Source organism: Myzus persicae, unplaced genomic scaffold (genome assembly GCF_001856785.1).
Source record: "Myzus persicae strain clone G006 unplaced genomic scaffold, MPER_G0061.0, whole genome shotgun sequence".
Classification (NCBI taxonomy): domain Eukaryota; kingdom Metazoa; phylum Arthropoda; class Insecta; order Hemiptera; family Aphididae; genus Myzus; species Myzus persicae.
This window is the reverse complement of record NW_019104366.1, coordinates 589,917-614,641: the sequence shown is the minus strand read 5'-3', so window position 1 is coordinate 614,641 and position 24,725 is coordinate 589,917. Positions and strand designations below refer to the sequence as shown.

Here is a 24,725-nt window from a genome sequence, read left to right as displayed (position 1 = left end):
ATATACAATGGTTCAATTAATTATATTTTTGTATGTTTTTTCATAAAAGAAAAAGAATATTGTGACGTAAACTCTCATTAAAATATATGTATTTTTAGTAAAAACAACACATTTTTTTTACACTTAGAAAATTTAAAATACATTTTTCAGAAGTACTATATTATGTGTTCAATATAATATTTAATATTTATTACAGCAACAAACTATGAAGGTATAGTTAATGACTTATATGTTCCGAAAGCTCCGCAAGCTGAAAAAATAATAAAATGCATAGATTAGAATACAGTTCAACTGCCACAAACAATGGAAATTTTATTATTAGGGCCCACATTTTGATGGCTTTTGAACCTTTTTTTAATACCATAGCTTTTCTAGCTTAAAATCTGTTGGTCAGTGACATACAAATCTTTATAACTAATTTTTTTTTGCATATTGTAATATATTTTTTGTTTACAGATAATTTTTGTTACTACTTTATGTTATTTTTTGAAGTTAAAGGGCATTATTTTAACAATTGATTGAAAAATATTAAGTTAGTTATTTTCCATTATTATATTTTCTATAAATTGAAAAGAAACCAATATTTTATTATTTTTATATCTATAATATGCCGAGAATGACGGTTATAATAACAAACAAGAACCAATTATTTATAATATATCGTCATCAATTTCAATTCTAATACATATTTTGTCAATCTTTATCAATATATGTCGATATGTCGTGCTGTTGACTGCAATATTCAATATTGACAGTAATAGTTTTAATTAAAATATAAATGTTAGGGGAATCGTTATGTTTTCTATGTTAAATCCATATTTTTATTATTTTTTAGAGCGTATTTATAGTGTTTTAGCGCATCAACATCCGGGTCCTACTTATAATAATGGATTACTTTTGTTTTTCACTAAACATATTATATTCTAATGTAATTTGATTGCAAAATGATAAAAATATCATTCAATCAATTCATCTTGAATAACTATATTTTGCATTACCTCACGCTCATCATCAATATCTTCGTCATCGGAACCGTGCAGTGAAGCGCCTGGTGTGGTCGGCCGGCTACTTGATGGTGATGGTGGTTCAGAATAAGGACGAGGATAGTTGTATCGACGTCTCGATGCTTCTGTGATGCATAACGTTTCTGTTTCTTTGTCAAACATATCCGGGAACACTTGGCATAACGCCTTCAACCTGGCTTGACGATAATACTGAAAAGCAATGTAATTGTTACCGTCAAGTTATAAGTATTGTGGGTTGCGTTAAGGCGCCCGGTTTATCCACAAAAGTCAAAAACACACTACGGGAATAATGATCCTGCTCCGTAGAATCAACCAATTTGATTTTTTTTTTTAATTGATAGAGGAGAATATTTAACGGCACACATCGAACTTTGTTTTTCAATATTTTGATTTCATATTTAATAATAAGTCTTTTAAAAAGACAATTTTTAGCTTTTTTTACAAATTGTTTTATACCATTATTTAGAATCAAATAAAAAAATCTTAGTTCAATGCGGGCTGTATGCCTGTATAATGTTGTTGTTTATCAAATAAACAAAATTAATTATTTTAAAATATTCAGTAGTCAATGAGTTACCTATATTCCTGACGTCATTTTCGTAAAACAACATAATATTTCGTTATTTTTTAGTTTATGTCATTCACCTGGAATTGCATACACCGCGTTCATATATCCCCGATCACAGATTTACCCACACTAATAACCATTTAAACTTTACTCTATTCCAAATAAGTTTGGGAAAAATTATGGCGAAAAGTAATCCCGTTGAGTGCCATCTATGCGCGGCCGTGTACTGGCCGATCAGTGGTCCTACTGTTCCGAGGCTGCGCAAAATTATTTGGAAACGAGTATACTACATAATGAGATGATGTGTGAATTAAGTTGCCAATAATTTGCTCCTCAATAAATAGCCGGCACCAGGGGCCTTTATGTGTGCGAACTGCGAAGTGATCATTAGTGTGACAGTGTGTAGTGTGTACAATAAATAGCGACTCTCCCTCAAATGCACGTACAAGTCAATGACGCACTACACGAATATTAGTTATTTTGTTTGCTTTGGTCAAAAGTATAGACTTTTTGCTAATCGTATTAATCAGCCTATTAATCCGATAAAATGTCTGAAAACATAACAGGTAGGTACATAATTGAATTCGTCGTGAAATGTACTCGAAAACGACTTTTTTTCATTTTTAAATTGACTTTTCCATTTCAATATTGTAAATATTTAAAAATATTGTTAATAAGTACTTACAATTTAAATATCTAATTTTGAAGGATTAAGTTAAGTTCAAAAAAGTAGAAAACCCGTTCACAAGGTACCTACCTGTTTAACTTTATATGATTATTATAACAATTATGATTTCAGAATTTTTATCCGATTACTATAAGATAAAATATAAGTTTTAAAATGTACACTTACAATACCCAAATTACGCCAATCGAGCAAATCACTTAACCGTTCTGTACGGTTTCGCTGTATCACCCGTTGTCTACGGCTCATTCTAGCAAAATCGTACATGTACTGCGCGAGTTGTCTGACAGATTCTTCGATGCTGATGTTTTGGCGGTCCACGATATAAATTCCGTAACTCAAAGGATCAGCGATGTGCTGGGCCATAAAACAACCGAAACCTGAAAATGCGAGATCACAAAATTGTAATTCATTTTTAATGAGGCACATGTATATTGGTATATAATATACTGAGGCACATGTAAATTTCATAGATTACTATAATCTACCAACACTTGTAGGTTGGATTTATAATAAATAATAATATTATGTAAATACCAAATTTCACAGATATTATTATTCAAATATCAACATAAATTAAAACTTAATAAGCTTTAGGTATTATGGTTATAATGAGACATCGATACATAATTATTCGCCATTTCACTCAAAAGCAAAAATTAACTATAGGTGCCTACTGCAGGTCTGCAGATAGACAACGTTATAAAAAGTAGATTAAAATAAATGTAAATTATAACAAATAAATACTTCGTAAAAATAAAGTCCCACACATTTACGATGTGTATGATAAATATTAAGTCTATATAGACAGTCTTATTGACTTAGTCGGTAGGAAGATTGCTTATACCTACAATACCGAAGAAAATGTGTAATGGTATGTAAGCAAATTTAATTTTTATTTAAAATTTGAAATGTATTTTATTGTTTTATTTAATAATAACTGAATTACCTATAGGTATTCTAAAGCTATTGTAAATTGTTCTGCCAACCGATCGGTGGCTAAACACTTGGTTTAAATTAATTATTTTCACTAATTAGCCAAAACAGTGGCGTACGTAGTAGATATGCAATACCAAGTAAACATTTGATGAAAATTTCAAGTATTTATGATTATTCGATTTTCAAATTACAACAAAGTAAGAAAATTGTTCCGTGAAAATTCGAGTAAGTATTCAGTATCGCCAAAATTTGTCAATTTTGACATTCAGACGGTCGTAAAAAAATTATACTGGATTTACTCCCAACTTTTTTTTTAATTTCCACAAACAATTTATAATGAGAAAACTTATAATATATTTTCAAATTTTTTGACCAAGCCAATTTTTACAATCGAAAATCAAAAATACCTCTAAATAGCTCAACATGAGTCAAAATATTTTGGGAATTTTGTGGTGTATAGAAAACTCTCATACAACATTCAGTGAAAATGTAATGTATCTATAAGTTAATTTTTTTTAAGTTACACTAAAGCTAAAAAATCAATTTTGTCAAAAACGATTTTGGGTAAGAATTTCAGTTTTTTTATTTTTCCGGTGCTTATAAAAATAACTGGGAATTTAGGGTGACTACCTACATACACCAAGTACATTAACTTTCCCTGCAGAAAAGATACTGAAGTTGAAAATCGAAGCATTCCTTTGACGACGACTTATAGTGTATACAGACACAAAAAATAAAAAAAAACACTTATTGTAAAATTAATGGTAAAAACATTCATTGGTCCCCCAAGAATCAAAAGGTAAATAATCGGTGATAATGTGATATTCACACAATTTATTTTTATTATGTTATATTTAAAACGGCATGTCGTACACTCATAGGTAGTAACAATAATAATAGTAAATAGTAGTTACCTGACAAGTTTGTAGTTATTGACGGAATTCCCATGACCGTGCATTCGGCGGGGGTGTATCCCCAGGGTTCGTAGTAACTGGGGAATACTCCCAAGTGACAACCACGCACGAATTCTTCTTAGTCCAATCCAAACAGTGGGTTAGTCGAGGACAAAAATTCCGGATGGAACACAATCTATAAAACCATGCAAACGAATATAACATAAGCTTCCTTTTTATTCCTGTGGTACAGAATGTGAATAGAGGTGGTTATGGCAATGTAATATGTCTATGTACGTACAATGGACGTCAATAGTGTTCACATATAGTGCATACTTTGATATTATTAGAAAATTAATTTGATATTTAAGAATATAATTTACTATGAATTGTAACTACAATATTTTAAATAAACATTATGTCTAGTCACTATAGGTGTATCAGGATTGGTAGCATGACTTTAAATATTGTTCTAAAATAATTCTGTATTATTATAGTTTTTAAAATGTTTTCTAAAATTATTAAGCCGTTTTAAAACTGGGTTGTATAATGTATATTATACAATGGTTTTATCACCTGTCTTTAATTTCCGATAATTTAAGGTAGTAGGTCTAACTGCAAGGTTATATATGATAGAACTCAACATTATTTTTAAGAAATGGGTAAACAGTCATCTGCAGTCATCAACAGAGCCGCATTTAACGGGTGGCAAGGGGGGGGGGGGAATTGCCCCAGGGTGGCAATTTTAAGGCGATTAGAGAGGCGGCAAATTTTTATAAAATATATCATATTATACGTTCTCCGTCACGAATTTCGTTTTAAATTTTTAAAATAGTACAATAATATACTCTAACATTTTAAAACTAACGGAGGGTTAGGATTATAGTTCTGCTGTGTTTGTGATAGCGAAAAAAATGGGGTGAAAATCATATGATATTTTTTAAAAATATGTAAGCAAATTGTACATTGCCTCGGGCGGTCATTTGGCTTAATGCGGCAATGGTCATCAAGTATATCATCAGCTTACTTTAACTTTGTCGGATGTGGTGTTGAACAGTTTACATCTCCGTATCGTGTTCAATACAGGATCGCACCAATCATTTACTACGTTATGAGTAGTTACCGGCGGCAGGTCGTCCCTCTGTAAAGCGTACAGACATCGTTTCAACCTGACGGTGTCTTCTTTGTTCAACAACTCTTCTTCGACAGGCATTCGACCCCTGTAAGACAAGTCCGGACAGAATATTATGAGTTATCTAATATATATAATCGCATTTTGAACATAAATGATATCGGCTTAGATACTAACCTTAGACAAATTTCGTAAATCCTCCGGCCGATTTTTGTTTGTATTTCTAGTATAGTGTCTCTTAAGCTTTTGGTAACTGCGTGGCCACGGAGACTTTCCACGTTGAAGTTATCCGTTCGTGCGGGAAAAATTAGGAAGGCTACGACAGTCATGTCTGAATTGGCATTCTGCAATTGAAAATCATTTTTGTTCCTCGTTAGTAAAATAAGATCAGATATATGGACTATTATTTATTGACTTACTTTCAAGTAATGATTTAAACGAGCTAACGCTTCGATGAATATGTCTGCTCCTTTGTTAGAAAATTCATATCTTCCAGCCGTAAAGAAATATAACGTCTTCTCCAGATCGAAATTATAATGTCTGTTATAAAGATAAATCAGTGTATTTACTATTTAGCACATGAAAACCAAACGTATAATGAAATCGAATACAAATGGTGATTTGGATAATCCGTCGTGTATGTACCTTATTTAAAATTTGTTTAAGTCTAATGTTTTATTATAATTTTAAAATTTAAATGGTGAATGACAAATGACAATAATATCTAAATCACAAATCCTCGGTGTTTGTTTTAACCAACCTACTAGTTGTAAATAGGTATTGAAGAATGTATTTATTTTAAAATGAGGGAAATGAAATGTTACATCGAGGTAAAATGTAATTTTTGTTACCAAATGTTTATTAAGAATTTGTGTGTATAAAAATATCACATATTTAATTTTGTAAATTTATAGTATATTAATTGTAAATATAGGTTCTTATAGGTATCAAATATTTCATTAACATATTTTTTCAGGTAAAAAAAATCTGCAACCTTTTTAAAAAGTAAAAATAAACATTTATATGGCCGGATTATAACCTTTTAATTTTAAGGGACTATGCCTCCCCTCCTCCAATTAATTAAAATCCATGTGAACTACAAGTATAACTAGTATAAGCATAATTTAAAATGACCCTTATTTAAAAAAAAATTAATCTGGATTCTCTAATTTATAGCTTGTATTAATTGTAAATATATCATGCTTATAATAGGTTTACCCATGGAAATGGCCGCGGACAAAATCGTGAATCTTCTCTTTGGATAGCGAATGAAGATTTTGAAATTCGTGTAATGCTGAAAATTTGACAACATTTAACCCATTGGGAGTTATAATATCAGGCTTCCGGGAGAGTAAATACTCGGATTCTTTTCCAGTAATATCAGATACTGTGGTAAAAACGTGTGCCACGTGTGCTGCAGCTCGTTCCATACAATAACGGTGATAAATTTGTCTTTTACCAGCTTCTTCATCGAGGTTAAACTAAAAAATAAAATATTAGTGTAAATACAGTTTTTTTTTTTGATTTATCAAAGCTACCAATATATTGCAATCACCAATCACAACATAATATAGGTAGTGGTTTTTTCAGAGCAAGTTTCAAACACTAAACATAATAATATAAGAAAATGAAACATACTTTTTCTAAATTATTGTAGAAGTCAGTATTTCCAGCACAGAGATATCGGCCTAATAAAGTGGCGTGAGTTGTAAATACTGTAGCAATTGGTTCTTTTTTTGTGCGTAATGCAATCAACCCTATGCCAGCCTGCCATTCGTGGAAATGAGCAACAACCAACGGCGTTGAATCAATGTATGCTGCTGCTGCCACACGGAACTGAAAATGCAATTATGTATTTAAATATTTATATGTGTACTTGATATGACTCTGAACGTTTTGTCCTTTTTCTAAGTGCAGAAAATATGCACAAAAGCGTAAACATATTATGCATTTATATGCATAGGCGAAAAATGCGTTTGAGACTTTGGGGGGAGGGGTTGTAATGCATCAGAAATGATCTACAACATTAGAGTGAACTCTAAGTAAAGTTTTTAGATTCTAGAAACACTTAATCTATGTTTCCAGATAAGTACTAAAGGCTGGAGGCTCTTATATATTATATAAGACGTAAAAATTAGCATAAAACCTATATTACATTTTATTATTTTAACGAACAGGTAAATACTTACTTCTGAAAGAAATTCGGATATTAAATATCCCAAAATTACGGCATCATTAGCTTCTACGTCTAAATGTGGAATTCCTATGTTGCACGTATCCCATAATGTTTGCTTATATTCGTCTAATTTCCAAGCAGCTGAACCAATGTCAAACAATATGACTTGTGGACTACCATCGACTAACCATCGACCTGTCAACAACTGTTTTTATTCATTTTATTAGGATAACAATACTCAATTTAAATACTAAATTTATTCTTTAAAAAGAAACTATATCATTTAAAAAATTGCATATCAGTACTCACTAGCAAATAGAACTAAATTAATACAATTTTACTACGCATATTATTTTTCTTGCTCTTCGGCCTTTACTCTAAACCATAGGTGATTAGGAGTTAGGACATTTATCAGAGTACGTAGGTATAATAATTTAAAACTTTTTATTAAATTTATTCAAATTCAAAATATTTTTTCGCAAATTCCTGAATATAATTTATTTATTTATAGGCATATAAATATACCTATACATATGTAATATATAGATATTGACTAATATAATATAGTATTATATCATGTTGATTGTTGGTTGACATTTAATTAACACAATGTTAGTAAGTATTGTGCAAACGCTGTATGATAATAATTATCCCTGTTAAGAATTATATTAAATTAAAATAAAAAGCTATTTTTAAATTATCGTAAATAGTTAACAAGTACCTAGTACCTATACTAAAAATAAACATTTGAAAACAAAATAAACGGAAAATTGGTTTGTCATCAAATATATATATATATAAACATAGTGCATACAATATTCGTTTCGAGTGTGTCAGGGCATTCCTTGAGGATGTGATAAATTCAAAATCAATGACTCTTAGCGGAGCCTGATTGTCAGACTCTACTTCTAAGGATATTTTATAATTTATTTATTTTTCTTTTAGTATACAGTAAGTAACTAGAACTAATTTTTACTCATCGCATAATATATTATATCATTAATTATTATAAAATAATTTTGTTACTAACTTATAATTAATAAGTCAATAGATATACCTATACGTACCCCAGAATGGTGATGTAAGGTGTAAATAGGTTCAACGTTTATTATTAGCTACAAATTAATCAAAATATTTTGAAAATGTCATTATGCATATTGCATAGAAAATAATTATTTTAAGTGAGAATTTCCCTATGTTTCTGTAAGAAAATTGGATACAAGATTCTCCAGCAAAAGTTTTCTGAAATTTAACAACAACAAAAAAAGTTAACCAGAAATTAAATTAATTTTTAAAGAGCGTTTGAAGTTAGATATTGGATATTCACCCGTAAATTAACAGATTACCATAGAACGATTTTCTTATTTTGTTGTAATTCAGAAACTAATACCCATAGGTACTTGCAATTTTTACCAAACGTTTATTACATACAATTTCCAAAGTTTTCAAAATATTTTGACTCGTTTTGTAACACTAATACATGCTTTTAAAATTTAAATTTTTTTTGTTCTATAAAAGTCAGCAAAACAATTTTCATTTGGTTGAAGTGCTTGAAAATTAAATTCAAGGTTCCTTATAAGTATTTATAATAGCAGTTGATAAATATTAAATACCTAGATATGATTTTTTTTCATCAGACAAAATTCATCAAAATGCAGAACATTTGCAAATGAGTTTGTAGTTAAACATTTATAAAATGTTAAATTTTTATAGTTAAGGATTGACAATTTTAAACAAAGATTCTCACAAATAGTCTATACTGCGACCAAAAAATATAAAAAATAAATAAGTAAATACAGTTTTTATAGACATTTTTAAGTTCAAATGTGGACGTTATTTTGTTGTAATTTTAAAATATTGTTCGTGGATACTTGAAACTTTTAAAGTATATGATTATCTTTTAGACAAACAATAACATTTTCGAATGTAATTTTTTCGACAAAAAAGTATTTACCAGCTGTAGAACTAATGCCTATAATAGTAACATAAAATATTTCGATCATATAATTAAATCATAAAATATGCACTATACTTAGTATTTTTAATAAATAATAGTATTATAAGCTGACAAAACATCTTCGCTCAGAATCGTTTTTCGTGTACAATGATTTTGTAGAGTGTCACCCACTGGCTCTTTTCTTCCAATTATTTTGTAAAGAACTGGGAACTTTTTACTTTTGCTTCCCCCAGAGTACAAACAAATTTGAAATTAAATTAAATTTTCTACCAGGAACTACTTAATTTGGTTTTAAATATTCTGCTATTGAAAGTGTCATCACACATATTATTCGCTCTGCCCAAAAGATAAAATGGTTGATATCAATGTAATCAAAATATCAAATAGAAATAGAAAATGTAGATATGGATATATAGCTTTATATATTCAAACAACTAAGTATAGACATCAAAATCATTTATCTCTTTAGGAAAGTTTTACCTTAAATCCTTGATCTCTCATTTTATTTACTGCTGTGTGATAAGGAGACCCTCCTTCAAATTCTAGTTCTTCAACAGCTGTCCGAGCATAGTTTTCTTTATAAGGACCCAATAGACAATATTGTTCTCCCATTTCTTCAGTTGAGACGAATGCTTTAGATCTTATAACTGTGTAAATACCACCAACTGAAATAACAAAAACCGTGTTCAAACATTAAGTATAAATTAATAATATTAAGTATTTTTCTAACGTGAGAGCATTACTACCTATTTACTAATGCATAAATTAATACTTGATAATTTAATTAAAAGACCTATAATAATTTCATTGTTATTCATTAAAAAATACGATTTTACTTTATAGCTTAAACTTATACATATAAGTACATTATTGTTTATAAGGTATCTAGGTATTTATATCTCTAATTTTAGTTTACTTTTCACTATGTATTCTCTTGAAATTGTTGAAGAAACGTAATGTAATATAATTTGAGGAAAAATTTAGTATAAAAAATTAAAACAGTTAAGTGCATATTAGTAAAATATTTTACATAGGTATTTTATATATTTTGTAAATTTTAATATTATTGTATAAGCATTAGTATTTACTTACACAATATTCGAAAATGTTATTATTAATTATTCTTATTTTTTTTTACAACTACGTAGGTACATTAAAAACAAATAGTGTCGAAATATTTTAGTAAAATGCCAATATTTATTAATAATAAGTTTAGCTAAAATGAACGTATTTATGAAATACCTTTATTATGTTATGAAACGCATCATAACATTTTAAGGGGCTAAGTATAGCAGTTGTAATGGAAATTTAAAATTGTATATCTATCTGGTTATCATTAGTTTCAAAAAAAGTACGACTGGTATGAAAGCATTTTAGTGTTGTTCTTGCGCAATTTGTTAACAAACGCATTTTTGTACCTATAATAACTAATTATTGACTGTAGCACATATATATTAATATGAACGAAATATGTAATAGTCACGGTATAAACTGAATTATTTGTGTTCACTAAAAAAAAAAGTTACATCCACCATTTGAGTAATTTATTTAAACTAAGAAACTATGTTTGTAGGTTTTTTTTTTTATAACTTAATATTTAAGTTTACCGAACAAAAATGTCTTAAAACCATCTGAAATATAGTACATTTAAACATTCTACATTCTGTGAAATAATTTTTATTTTAGTTGTTTTCGTTATTTATTATGTAAACAGTGTACTACTAAAATTTCGATAGGGTAATTTTTCAAATAAATAATAATTGTATTGATCATGTATATATATTATGTTATTGTTGTTATTATGTATATGGTTATCACTTATCACCCTATTACCAACTTATCAACCCACTCATGAGTAATTGCAAAAGTAAAATTTAATTCAATTAACAGTAAAATAACGTAGGCAGCAAAAGATACCCATTTAAATAAAATAGTATAGGCGAATATGTAATACGAGTAGGTACCTATATCATTACAATAATTAATAGTTCTTCTTATTATTATTATTTGCAAGCTTTAGATTGCTTATTATGAATAAATTAAATTATTTACTGAAAATATATGTATTAAAATTGTACATTATAATTATTATGCATAGACGTGTAACGTTACTGATATATTTTAAACAAACCTTTATTGCAGACTTCCCAAGCTGTTTCAAAAACCCATCGGTTTTCATAAGCAGCTGTTTGGCCGCGATCCATAAATGCAGTAAAATCATAATTACTGTCCACGCGATAAAAACGTTTACTTGCTTGGTCCTTAGTCATGGTACCTGGAAAAAATTGTTTTGAACACGAAAAATAAGTTTAAACGCTTGTAATGATGAAAATGATTTTCAATATCGTTTATTGTGAGTAAGTACTGTCAGTAAAACCTAGTTCAAGGACAAGCCTTTGGCAACATACTGAATTTGGCAAACAACCATGCATAAACATTTATGTTGCCAGTAAACCAGGACTTCCAAAATTAAAAATTTCCAATTTTAAGTAAAAAAAAAATAGAATTACCAAACTAATAAATTAATGATATATTATAAATAATTTATAATAGGTACAATAAATATAATGCAAACTTCATATAATTATATGAAATTGTCTTCCCTAAAAACAATACACCTGATACCTACCTATTTTACACTCATATAACTATAAAACGTGTTTGGAGTATTACCTAATTAATGTTAAATTTCACGAATTAATAAAAGTTAATTAATTTAATGCATTTCAAACTGAATTAATATTTATAATAATAGTTATTACACAATATTAAAAGCCTACATGTTTAATCTTAGAATTCAGATACACGATAGATAATTTTCTGATAATATTACATAATGTAATTATTTATAACAAAATGTATTATCAAGAATATACATTGCAGGTACATAAATACATTTATATCAATCCACGGGTTAAAAATCAACAGTTAAAACAGTCTAAAGTCCGGGGACAAGACATTTTAAATACTTTCAAAATTAACCTTTTCAATGGCACAAATTAGGTAACGTTTAAGTTTCATAACTGAATGACATACTGAATGATATAAAACATTTTAAATTAATTACATTTTACCACAACACCTGATAAAAATTAATGTACACCAAGAAATTTAAATACGGATACTCACGTAGTCATGTCTCACTAATAATATTTAGAATTTTTGGAAGGCTTTTTAAAAGTTGTATCAAACTCGTACACCTACCTACCAAAAATCTCAATACATATTATATTATAAAAGTAAAAATAAATAAACGCATGTTAGTTTCCAGTGATGACATTTGAAGACTATTTGTATTATGAACAATAGTTCATGTTTTTGGGAATCAAATGAGTATTATTATAGGGCCACACATGATCCTGGTGAGTTTTCCCTGTCTCCAAACGTACAACACAGTAAATTTGCGTTCAACAGAACCAATTTTGTGTTGTAAAATATCTTTATGAAGGTGTTAGCGCACTATTTGTTTTCACTCTCTGGCCTTCGGTCATATGCCCATATAGACAAAACACATTTAAGCAGAATAATTTTTTTATGTTTTTGAATAATTATAAAATAAAATCGCTCATCACAAAATCGATAGAGAATTATATTTTTGAGGGAATGACATAACGATTTGTCTATATATAGTCTCAAAACAATATAAACATAATTTAAAATAACATATTTTTTTATTTATTTTGAAAGTCGAATACTGAGTCAAATAATATTATAATATAATACCGATATGCATATCCTCAAAAATAACCTCCTTTCTAAATTTTGTAATGGACGAATTTACTCTAAGGTTAGGTACCCAATAATCATAAAAACGATTTTAGGTGAAAGCGTTTTTTCTTTGGTTTATGAGTCTGAGAGATAAAAACAAATATTGAGCAGACATCCTCTTAATTTTATAGTGAATTGACCAACTATCAAACTTAAAGGTAAGAACTTTATCCTGGGAACCTTATAGACTCATAGTTTAATCTTAAAGTGAGTTACAAATGTATAATTATGTAACATATCACTATTTCAAAATTTTCATGACTCGATTTAAAATTAAAATATAAATAAATGCCACCTAACCTTTAAGTTTGATAATAAACGAATTCACTCTAATATTAAAATTAACAAGTAACAACACAATATTGATTCTGTTAAACGCAAATGTGTTGTTGCACATAGACCGGAAATTCAACTATACATGAAATATACGCATTTTTTTTATCAATTGAAGAAAACTGACGTCAAAAAGCGATGTGGCAAATGTCGTGATCTGCAGCATATTAGAAATAAACAAATCAGGTTAAACAACTAATTTTTTGACTATTGTTTTAATAATTGTTGCTTTAAGTGAAATGAAAATTTAAAAATAAGAAATTATATATAAAATGGAAATTTATATTATGATTCAATCAAATAATTGAAATAAATTATTTTAACTATTTTAACTTTTATCAGTTTTATTAAAAAAACCATAAAAGTTACATACCTACTGAATGCAGCTTCAGGTTACATGACTATCATCTGACTATTCAGGTTTCGGTCACTTAATGACAAGCAAAATCTTTGAAATTTGTATCATTTAAAATGTATTTATTTACATGATGACGATCTGCATCAGATCGCATTGTCAGTAACATAGTAAATTATATGATTTGAAAACAAATCATACATAGTTAATTATTTACTTAAAATTGAAAAAAAATTTAAATAATATGACTTATTTAAAATGTTTTAGCCTTTAGGTAGGTATTTAAAACAATACAGTACATAATATGGGAATGAGGATAATAATATTATATTTATTGAACTTATTATTTTATACAAAAAACAAAAACCTTTTTTAATTCTATACGTAATATTATATGATCTAACCCGAATATGTAATATATTTAGAGTATTGTTGTGACTCACATTAAATCAATTTAAATAGTCATAAATTATTAATTATAAATTGATGAAGAACCATTTAATTCACAGTCATGGTTATTAGATAAAAGTTAATAATTGTTTAAACCCATCACAGTTGATTTAAAGATAGTCCAATTACATAATAATATAATATTAAAACATATATAATTTTGTTTTCATACGCAAGGTGATTCAATTATGTGCTACAAATTTTTTTGAAATTAATATTGTTTTTATAGAATTTAACTGAAATTCATTTTTGAAGAAATTTAGTATATTTTTACAAATTTTAATCGTTATTACTTTCTTGATTTTAAATCTTATATTCCCATTTTTTGGAGTAGCCGAGTAGGTATTTAAATAAATACAATAATTTTCAATTTTACATAATTTTGAACAAGTAGTCAACTAGTTAGAAGTATCAAACGTATACACATATCTATATGAGACTAGTACCTATATGTGGCATAGCGGTATCCATCCATAAATGTTGATCCACTAGACTTCGCTCTTATGAACTTTAAATTCTTATAACTATTCGATCGAAATTCAATTTGTATCGAAGTAGACAAAAAATATTCTCCTCGGGGATATGAATTAAAAAAACGATACTTAAAAAAGTTTTTAAAAAAATTATGACGATAAAAATTAGTTTAAACAATATAATGGTTTTGCTATGACATCAAATTATGTAAGTACAAATAATATTTTTAAAAAGTAAAAACTTATCGAAATAATGAGAGTATGCATTTAATTGATCAGTGTTATATAAAAAGTATTGTACCTATATAAAAATAATTAGGTGTTTCACAATATAAAATATGTAAGTAGGTATTCAACATTTTATCACAAATTATGAAAATTTATTTTTTTCAATTTCCATACCTAATATAGAAATATTATACTGTAGGTACAAGATAATAAATTAATAAAAAAAAAAATTGTTTTTAATTAACTTTGTCATATTGGAAAACAATTGTTTAACGTTACATTTAAATATAAATTAACTCATTACATTTAGCCATATAGGTATAAGCAACTTAGCTAGATTTATTAGTCAGTAGGTGGGTACGTACCTTATATTTACTTAAGAGCAAATTCACATTCTTCTCTTGACAATTAGCTTTAATATAAAAATGAAATCGTCTTGTTTTCAAACTTAAAAGTAACATTTTCTGTGATCGGTTTTTTTCGATATTCAAATTATTAAAGAAGTTGTGGGTACATAAAATATTGCTGTATAAAATGTCCTATAACTTGCTTAACAATTAAAATATCGTAAGAAATCTAAGTGCAAACACAGATTATGTTCCTACCTTAACGTTGTATAATAAGTCAATAATTCATACCAAACTAATATAAAAACACACAAATCTATAAACGTAAACTGCTGAACTTAAATTTTCTGAGTTACGCACTTTTAAGATAGTGACAAAAAAATACTTGGGTGTTTCTACTAAGTTAAAAGTTGTGGTAAAAATAACTTAAACCTAAATTTTAAACTCGTGGCTAATCCGACTAATAATTAAATTAAATTGTACGTGTATATTTATCTATTTTAACGTAAACTAAATATGGGCATTCCAATTTTGATTCAAACTTAAAATGTGTGTTTAATGTAATTTAATTATAATATCATAAACAATGTATTTTATTTTTGATAATAAATCCATACTAAGTTGGTAGGTACTTACTAATGTGTTTTCATCAATAAATGATATATGTATTAAATTCAATAAATTATGTTCAATATATTTTTTTACGTTATACACGCTAAAAAAACGCAGCACGGAAAGACTGTAGTAAGCTACAACTAACAACTGTACAAGGAAACACGAACACCGTGCACTAATCAATAATCAGTAATCACTAACATAAAATAACTAAAGTGCCGTCTACAGCTGAGAACTAGAAACAAACCAGGCCTATACAATATGCTGATAAAATGTAATAACCAATGACCACTAAAAACATGAACTATCGGACACGCTGTAACGTTTAACGGCGTAAACATTACATCTGTATTGCTATTTATGTATATTTATGGAGATTTTTTTTAAATAGAGATACAGTCTTGAACTTTGTATAGTTAAACAAGCACACGTCACAAACTCACAGCGATATACTAAATGGACCGATACAATGTTCCGTATGGTGAATATTGCCATTTAGTATAGGTATAAATTACTAATTACAATTTTTGGTATGAATTCTTCTACGACACCTACTTAAATTAATTATCTTATAACTTATTGAAATATTTATATACATAAATACTTAATGAAAAAATGTTCACGTTTTTATATTTAAAACACCGGGGGGCAAAAACCCAAAGGCTCGTGTTTACACCACTGCCTAAAATAGGAATTTGGTTAGTAGGAAATTAGGATCGGTTCTCACTACTTAGATCAATCTTGGATTATACATTCATACTCATAGTCCATGGCCCATAAGTACGTTATGTTAAATAAATGTAGGTATAGAGAACAACTACTGATAGTAAATAGAATATGGTACTTTTTATCTAATTTGTTGGGTACCTAATTCTAACAGTGGCGTACCTAAGTCATCTAACAAAAATATTTTATTTCGGGAAATACACAAACACTGATATGTTGTGTAAATATTATTTTTCTACGACAAAAATTATATTAAAATTATTATTTATGTTAGCTAAGTATATAACATAATATATGTACATATTTTATTCATTTTTAATAGCTTCAACCAAAAGTTACTAAATACATATATAACATATATATATATATATATATATATAATACAATTTTTAGTTCGAAGTTATAACCTATGAACTGTTCTAATCTTTTATGTCAAATCTAAAGTTATATAAAGAATAATTTTGGCATGTTTATCTATTCAAAAATATCCATAAATAAACAGATGTTTATTCAAGATTAATAATTTAAGCTTTAATATATGCATATGATTATTGACTTTAAAAACTTGTCTGGTTTGTTTTGATAAATTATATATTTTATTTTAAAATTGTATTAGAATGATAAAAACTTATAAAATGTACAACAAATTAATAAAATATCTATAGTAAGTATGAAATATCAACTAAATAAACTTGCATGTACCAATATTTAAGTAGAAATTGTGTTACGATATATTTTAATCAAATAACAATGCGTATTTTAATTTTAAACTATGAATTACTTTGACGCACAAATATTCAAACTGGTAAAACAAAATTGCATAAAAGTGTTTCAATGTTTCGTGTGTGAGGTACAAATCTACAACATTATGACGTAGGTAACTGCAGAGTACAATAGACCAATGTTCAAACGATAAAAATATAAACTGATAATCTAAATCACATGAATTTTTTTTAATTTTTTATTTATAGAAACAAGAGACTTATACAATAATAATAATATCCAATAAATATATAATTATATAGGTACTTCAAATCAATTAAAACGCCACTTGATGGAATTTAATATGATTGATACAACTTAAGGGTATAACTTAATTGTCGGCTTACAAAAATATATATCCGGTTTATTTTTATTTTAAACTCAGTCTTTTATGATATTTTGATGTATTTCAAAATTGTGGTAATGGTAATACTTATAATTGGTTTTGAATACAAAATCGGTTCTCCTGAAAGCAAATAATGCTATATCATACAACCGAAAAGGATGTCAGGAACCAAGACAGCATGTAACGTAAACAAATTGTGTTTATTTTAAATGTAGTTTCTTTCATATGGATATATAATACGGGGACTAAGTACCGACTATGTTATCGTTAAGAATTAACATTCACAAAATTTATAATATTCACTGTCATAATGTGTTATATGATGATATAAGTTTATCTATAAATTTATAGATATAATATAGACCATGACCTATAAGACGTAATTTGTTTATAGCTATAGTTAATATTATGGACTATAGTTAGAAAACACTGACAATACCCCTAAGATGTTATTTAAACATCAGCAAAAATGTTGGTTAAATTTATGAATACTTGATTTTAACAAAAATAACTTAAGAATTAATATAAAATATTTCACGATAATTATTTATTACCAATTAAAATATAAGTATAAATTATTTATAATCATTCAAATTGAACACGTAAATAAATATTCTTATTTCCTATAGTCATACCAAAAAAATTGGGTTTACGAAGAATCTAGATGATCACATTTAGTGGTGTACGAGTATTTTTATTTTTGCACACTTATCAGTTTTTTGGCTATAATTGTGTTGAAAATACTTTACTTAACTTTCTATTCTATCCCTTGAATATGATAGATAAATTAAGAATACGTATTTATTGATAACAGTGGCGTAGCCAGAGGGGAGGCTGAGGGGGCTGCAGCCCCCCCCCCAAAAAAAAAATCCTGGCTACGTCACTGAATGATAATAAACCCTTTATACAAGTTGTATAATATTATTATGTATACGCACAATACGTCATGTTCCTATTTTTATGTTTATTTTTTTGTTTTTAAATAAACATTTAAGAAAATTGCTTAGATTCTAAGGAGATATATGTAGGCAATACCTTCTTACTTCTAGATTATAGTCGTTTAAAAATTAATTGTATCTATAATAGTATCCTCATTTTTATAACATCTTTATTTTTAATAAAATAAAATTCCTTAATAGGTCAGCTTAAGCATGCAATTTTTAGCTAAGTTTTTAATAAAACCTGAGCGTAAGACTATAACTTTGTATATAAAATATTAATTCCTTTATTACTTAGTTTGAAAAACATATAAAACCGGTAGATATAGTCACTCGATCTGCTGTATTGTATGAAGAGTGTAACTCGTCATTGAGTAGGTCACTATTATGGATATATTAGATTTAAATTTAATGATAATTGAAGTCATTGCATACGAAAAACAGTTTGAGCTAATACAAAGTATATTTTCAAAGATATTGTATATTTTATATATTTTCCATTAGTAGTAGTGCGTAGGGTTCAGTGACGCACCTACAGGGGCCTAGAGAGGCGTTGTCCCCTGACTACGATTTAGCCCCCAAAAAATATTCCTTACTGATTTAGATATAAACCCCCTATGGGTTATTTTAAATTAACAGTTTTGTTAGGTGATCTGTAGCTCTCCCAGAATTTTAACCCCAGCTGAGCCCATGGGAAGATGGGTAGCTTGCATTTTGTTTTGAAATTATCATTGTGAAGGTTACCATGAATTAACCCTATTACTAAACATTTTTGTTATTGAAGTAATTTATCGCCGAAAACGTTGAATTTCAAAATGTCATTATATGTGTATAAAATATGATGATATATACTTTCAAATTTAAAGTACCCATGAATAATATTTTTAAACTACAACAATATAACTAAAATTGATATTCTTCGATAAAGTATACATTTTCGTCAAAATTTTAAATTAAAATGTGTAAAAATACTGTATTTATATATTTTTCAGATTTCTTAGTAACAGTATAGACTACTTATTAGAAATCTTGTTTTCAACTTTCAATTTTTAGGTATAAGAGTTACGCCAAAAAAAATTTAATCGATTTGGTCTATAACTAGTTTTGCCTAAAATGTCTAGTTTTTCTTAATTGTTTTGTTTTTTCCGACGCTTTTACAAAGCATTGAGAAATTTTTAATTATGAGATATGACTTCTCAAAAGTACTATCTAGATATATTTTCTATCAGAAACCACCCTTTAAGCTGAAAACCAAAGCTAATGCTTATAATTTTCGAGTTTTGACTCATTATGGTGTATACTCAACACAAAAAACCACATTGTGAAATCAATTCATTGCTTTGCTCAGAATACAAAAAAATCAACGTAACACTAATACGTCCATCGGCATAGGTACCAAAATAAACATAAGTTTATAACTTATTGATATTTGTAAAGAATTTTATTAATTAATAAACTCAGCAAAGCAATATAATATTATTAAGCTCTAAATTAACATTGAAAGTTAATAACTACGTAATATTAAAGCTAAACATCAGTTAGGCACATATTGCCTATTAATCAGTGTATTAACATATATATTATTTATTTAATGCAAATAGGTACAAACAACAAAAGTCATTATTTCAAGTTAAGAATAACCACTAACCAGTTAAGGCGTTCTTTTAATCATTTGTTTAATTTTGTAAAATACATTTTAACAGTTATATAGATATAAAGGAAAAATGGATATTAATGAAAACAATTTCTTTTTATTACCTATTGGCTATCAATTATAATTTGACTACAAAAATTAAATTTAGGTACGTATTAACTTAATGATTAATACGTATTAGTAATACTTTAAGTAGATCTATGTGAAATAGATCAAACAGAATTAACATTATACACTCATATGACTTTAGACTAAATTTTTAGTTTAACTTAATATGATTCAGTCAATAACTGCTATGAATAGTTTTAAACAATACATAAATAAGTGATAATTATTCTTAGTTGTTCCAATGTACATCACCCAGGGGCCAATATTCTAATATGTTTCCCTGTAGATGCGTCTTCGTTTTCAATAATGAATGAAACGTAAGTAGGGCTCGGAATTTAATGTCCTTAAAAAGTACTAAATAGCTGATGTAAATGAATGACATGAACATGATTCGTGAATCAATGAATACCTATACCGATACCTAACATAATATTAAAACGTTAGTTGCCACGGGTTTTACTAGGCCACGTGGAAGGCAGACATTGCCTGATCACCGTCTATTTTGAATTTAATACAAAAATGTTGGCAGTTGTTTTGCTTAAAATATTAAGTATAGAAAAACATCTATTTAACGTATCAAATAATCAAACTTCATTTGAATCTTATTATTTTGACTAAATTGAACCCATTTTATACATTAATATGTTCAATTACGTTTTAAGATTTTAATAAACTTAAAACATATTGATGCATAGGTATAATATATTAATTTAATAAATACATTATTGAACTGTAAGCATACTATTTTCAAAGGAATGACAAATGATGTATTTATTGGAAGTTTTACAAAAATAGTTATGTAACACAGGAAAACCAAAAAAAAAAAATTGTATTCATTCGAACTAAAAATAGGTAGCACATAGATTACTTGAATTTAAATAATATTATTATAATATGTCAATACATCTTGTGTGGCGGGATTTAAATGGTCGCCTACACTACACATGACGGCTAACGTGTTAGTAACATGATTTGTGAGCAATATTCCACAATAGACATTATTATACATCATTACAAACAAAAAAATCATTATTTTAATCTAGCTGCACCTGGTTGATTTTAAGGTATTTTAAGTCATAAAATTACAACCATAATACCCTATTATACCTATATCTGTAGGATGTAGGTACACATAATACATATGGTATATGCATTAATGGTTTAATAATAGGTAATAAATACACCACTATAAAGGATGCTACAATTAGATAGCAACATTATATTATTTTAAGAAAAAAAACACTTACCAATTTTCTAAAAAAATGCGGAGGTATATAATATAAGAACTAATAGGTTTATATATTATATTTCTTGAAAAAAGTTAAATAAAAATTCATAAAACTAGCAAGTATCACGTTATAGTTTTAAGATGTAAAAATGTCCTTTATTGGACGCATTTCTGTTAAGAAAAAAAAACAAATCTAAATAAATATCGAAAGCGCGTGCTCGACCAGTCTGAAAACACTATTACGTATGAATGCCGATATACGAGCTGATACTGCTAATACCTATACGGCTGTACGTACCAAATTACCAAAGTCATTTAATCAGAAAACAATAATACGAGATTAGATAAGACAGTGCGTCGATAGATGCTCGTAAATAGGAGTTAGGAACGCATGTCGCGTATATTATGCTTATTCTCTGCGTGTAGTGTTTGTAAACCGTATAGGTAGGTATAATATAATATTCTACTTATACCTATATGGCTATATATATATATATATATATATATAGGTAGGTATACCGTAAACACACACGCGCGTGCGAGCACACACTCGATAAACGGTAATGTGGATCGAGGTCCAAGGATTATAATTATTAATTTTTACCTATTGATAGCCTTAAACAGAAATTTTGAGTGTGGGTAGCCGGGTAGGGGTGGGTGAGCTCAACATAATATTATTTGTTTTTTGTGCCTAAATTATATTATTATTTTAATTTACATAAGTAGGTACCGAATAAAACATGTATCTATCATTAGATAATATAAATGGTGATAGCAGGAAGTAGGAGGTACTATAGTACCTACTAAAAAATTTAAATTTAATATCGTCGGTGGTCGTTTTGGGCGAGTGTAATCATTTTGACCAAAAAATGTGTAGTTGGTTTGGGCGACCATCATTTATACCGTTTGCGAGACTGAAATTATTTTTACCTATGTGAGTGATAAATGGACTTTGATGTGGACGACGTTTCTACCTATAGACTATATAACTGTACCAGTATCTTTTTTTTAAAAATTAGAGTAATAGTCAATAGACTCCAGATACTTCATTATTAATTATTGATTATATAATATAATATATTAAGAGGATCTGAGGACGCCATAACCTCATGCTTTGTCTCAGTCTTACAAATACATAACATAGCACATTGTATGTTCTGAATAATTAATTAAACTTAGTTATGTTTAATCTTGGAGTGAATTGACCTATAATCAAATTTAGTAGTAAGAATATTATCTAGTTAAATGACATAGGATTTTTTTATACTTTAATTTTAAAGCAAATTATGTGAGTTTTAAGATGTACAAACAATTTACTATTTTAAAATGCTCATAACTCGCTTTAAAATTGAAGTAGGTATAAAAAAACATGTAAAGCATGCGGGTATGGCATCTTCGCGTAATGTTAATACTTAATATGTGATTTTATTTTATTAATTTTTTGGCTGCACATTACAAATTTAAAAAGCGGATAAGTGGATGTCACTCTGCTGTACATTAGGTGTCTAAGAGGTCGGCGTAATGGATGGTATTAAATTTGAATTCAATGATATCAAATCATTATATACAAAAAACGATTCTGAGCAGAGACGGTATGACAGTTTTGGATATTTTATATCGTTATTACTTATTACTAATATGATAGCAAGTAAGTTGAATTAATATTATTCTTAAATTATCGATGATGCTGGAAAAATATTAAATATTCCTATGTAAAATTGAGCTGTTTTGGAACCAAATTACAACAAAATGATAAACGTTATTCTTTATGTTAATATGCAATTTCGTCCAAATTTGAACTTAAAATGTCTGTAAAAAATAACTGTATTCATATATTTTTTGGATTTCTTAGTTATGGAAAAAACTACTTAAGTGGAACCTTGTTTTAAATTTTCAATCCTTAGCTATAAAAATTGAAAATGTTATACATTTTTAAAACTACAAAATCATTTCCAATTTCCAATTTGATAATTATTGTCGAAATTTGAACTTTAAATACTTATAAAAAAAAATAATGACCATTTATTTTTTATATTTTTCAACTACTATTGTAACAAGGTATCAAAATTTTTGTATTAAATTTTCATGCTTTTTGACAAAACCAATAAAATGTTATTGTTATTTATAGAAAAAAAATGAAAACTAAAAATGTCCATGAACAGCTTAAAACGATACAAAATATTTTGAAAATTGGATAGAGTATACAAATTGATGGAATAAACATATTTTGTAAATTTCAAGTGTCTTCAGAAATTTGCTTTTGAATTATAACAAATAAAGAAAATCGCTGCAAGAAAAATCAAGTGAATATCCAATGTTATAAAAATTTCAACTTCAAATGCTCATAAAAATTTAATTTGATTTTCCGGTAGAAATTTTTTTTTTGATAAAGGTAGACAAACTTGTAAGGAATATTGTTTTAAATGTTTACATCTTAGATATAAAAAAAATTTTTTTATGAATTTCTAACTAATTTCACCGAGCAAAAAATTTTTATCGACTTGAGTTTAAAAAAAAACGAAGAATTATCGAAAATGTCATATACCCATAAATAATTCAATACTAACCAAAAGTTATGCTGTATAGAAAATGGTCACACAAATAAGTGAACATTTCATGTATCTGCGGTCATTTTTGTTAGAGTTACACTATAAAAACCAAAATCGATTTTTTCGGTAAATGGTTTTGCGTAAAAATTCCAGTTTTTCCTTAATTATTTGTTTGTTTTTGCTGTTGCTTTTGAAAACTATTAGGAATTTTGAATTTTGATCTCCTAAACGCACCAACAAGATTCACTTTCCTACCAGAAAAGTTGCTGTTGAAGAAAATCGAAGCACTTTTACTGCAAGAAACCGTGATTACAGACCCAAAAAAAAATAATGCATATAAAAACACACATTGTAAAATTAATACATTCATCGCTCCGCTCGGAATCTAAAATTACAATACTACTATACGACTATAACACCAATTATATATTTTTAAAATTTTAATTCCTTATTAACTACTTATATATTTA

The 24,725-nt window shown here is 27.5% G+C and overlaps 1 protein-coding gene across 1 annotated transcript; it reads right to left on the bottom strand.

Annotated features, from left to right (window-relative positions):
* Positions 1–170: 170 nt before the first annotated feature.
* LOC111041556 (glycogen [starch] synthase) lies at positions 171–16,141 on the bottom strand. Its single transcript, XM_022325857.1, is given in 13 exon segments — positions 171–250; positions 999–1,214; positions 2,447–2,658; positions 4,132–4,306; positions 5,138–5,330; positions 5,420–5,586; positions 5,662–5,782; positions 6,461–6,723; positions 6,881–7,078; positions 7,432–7,623; positions 9,856–10,040; positions 11,507–11,650; positions 15,966–16,141. Coding segments are annotated over 12 exon segments (2,094 nt in total). The 5' UTR covers positions 11,646–11,650; positions 15,966–16,141; the 3' UTR covers positions 171–217.
* Positions 16,142–24,725: the final 8,584 nt, after the last annotated feature.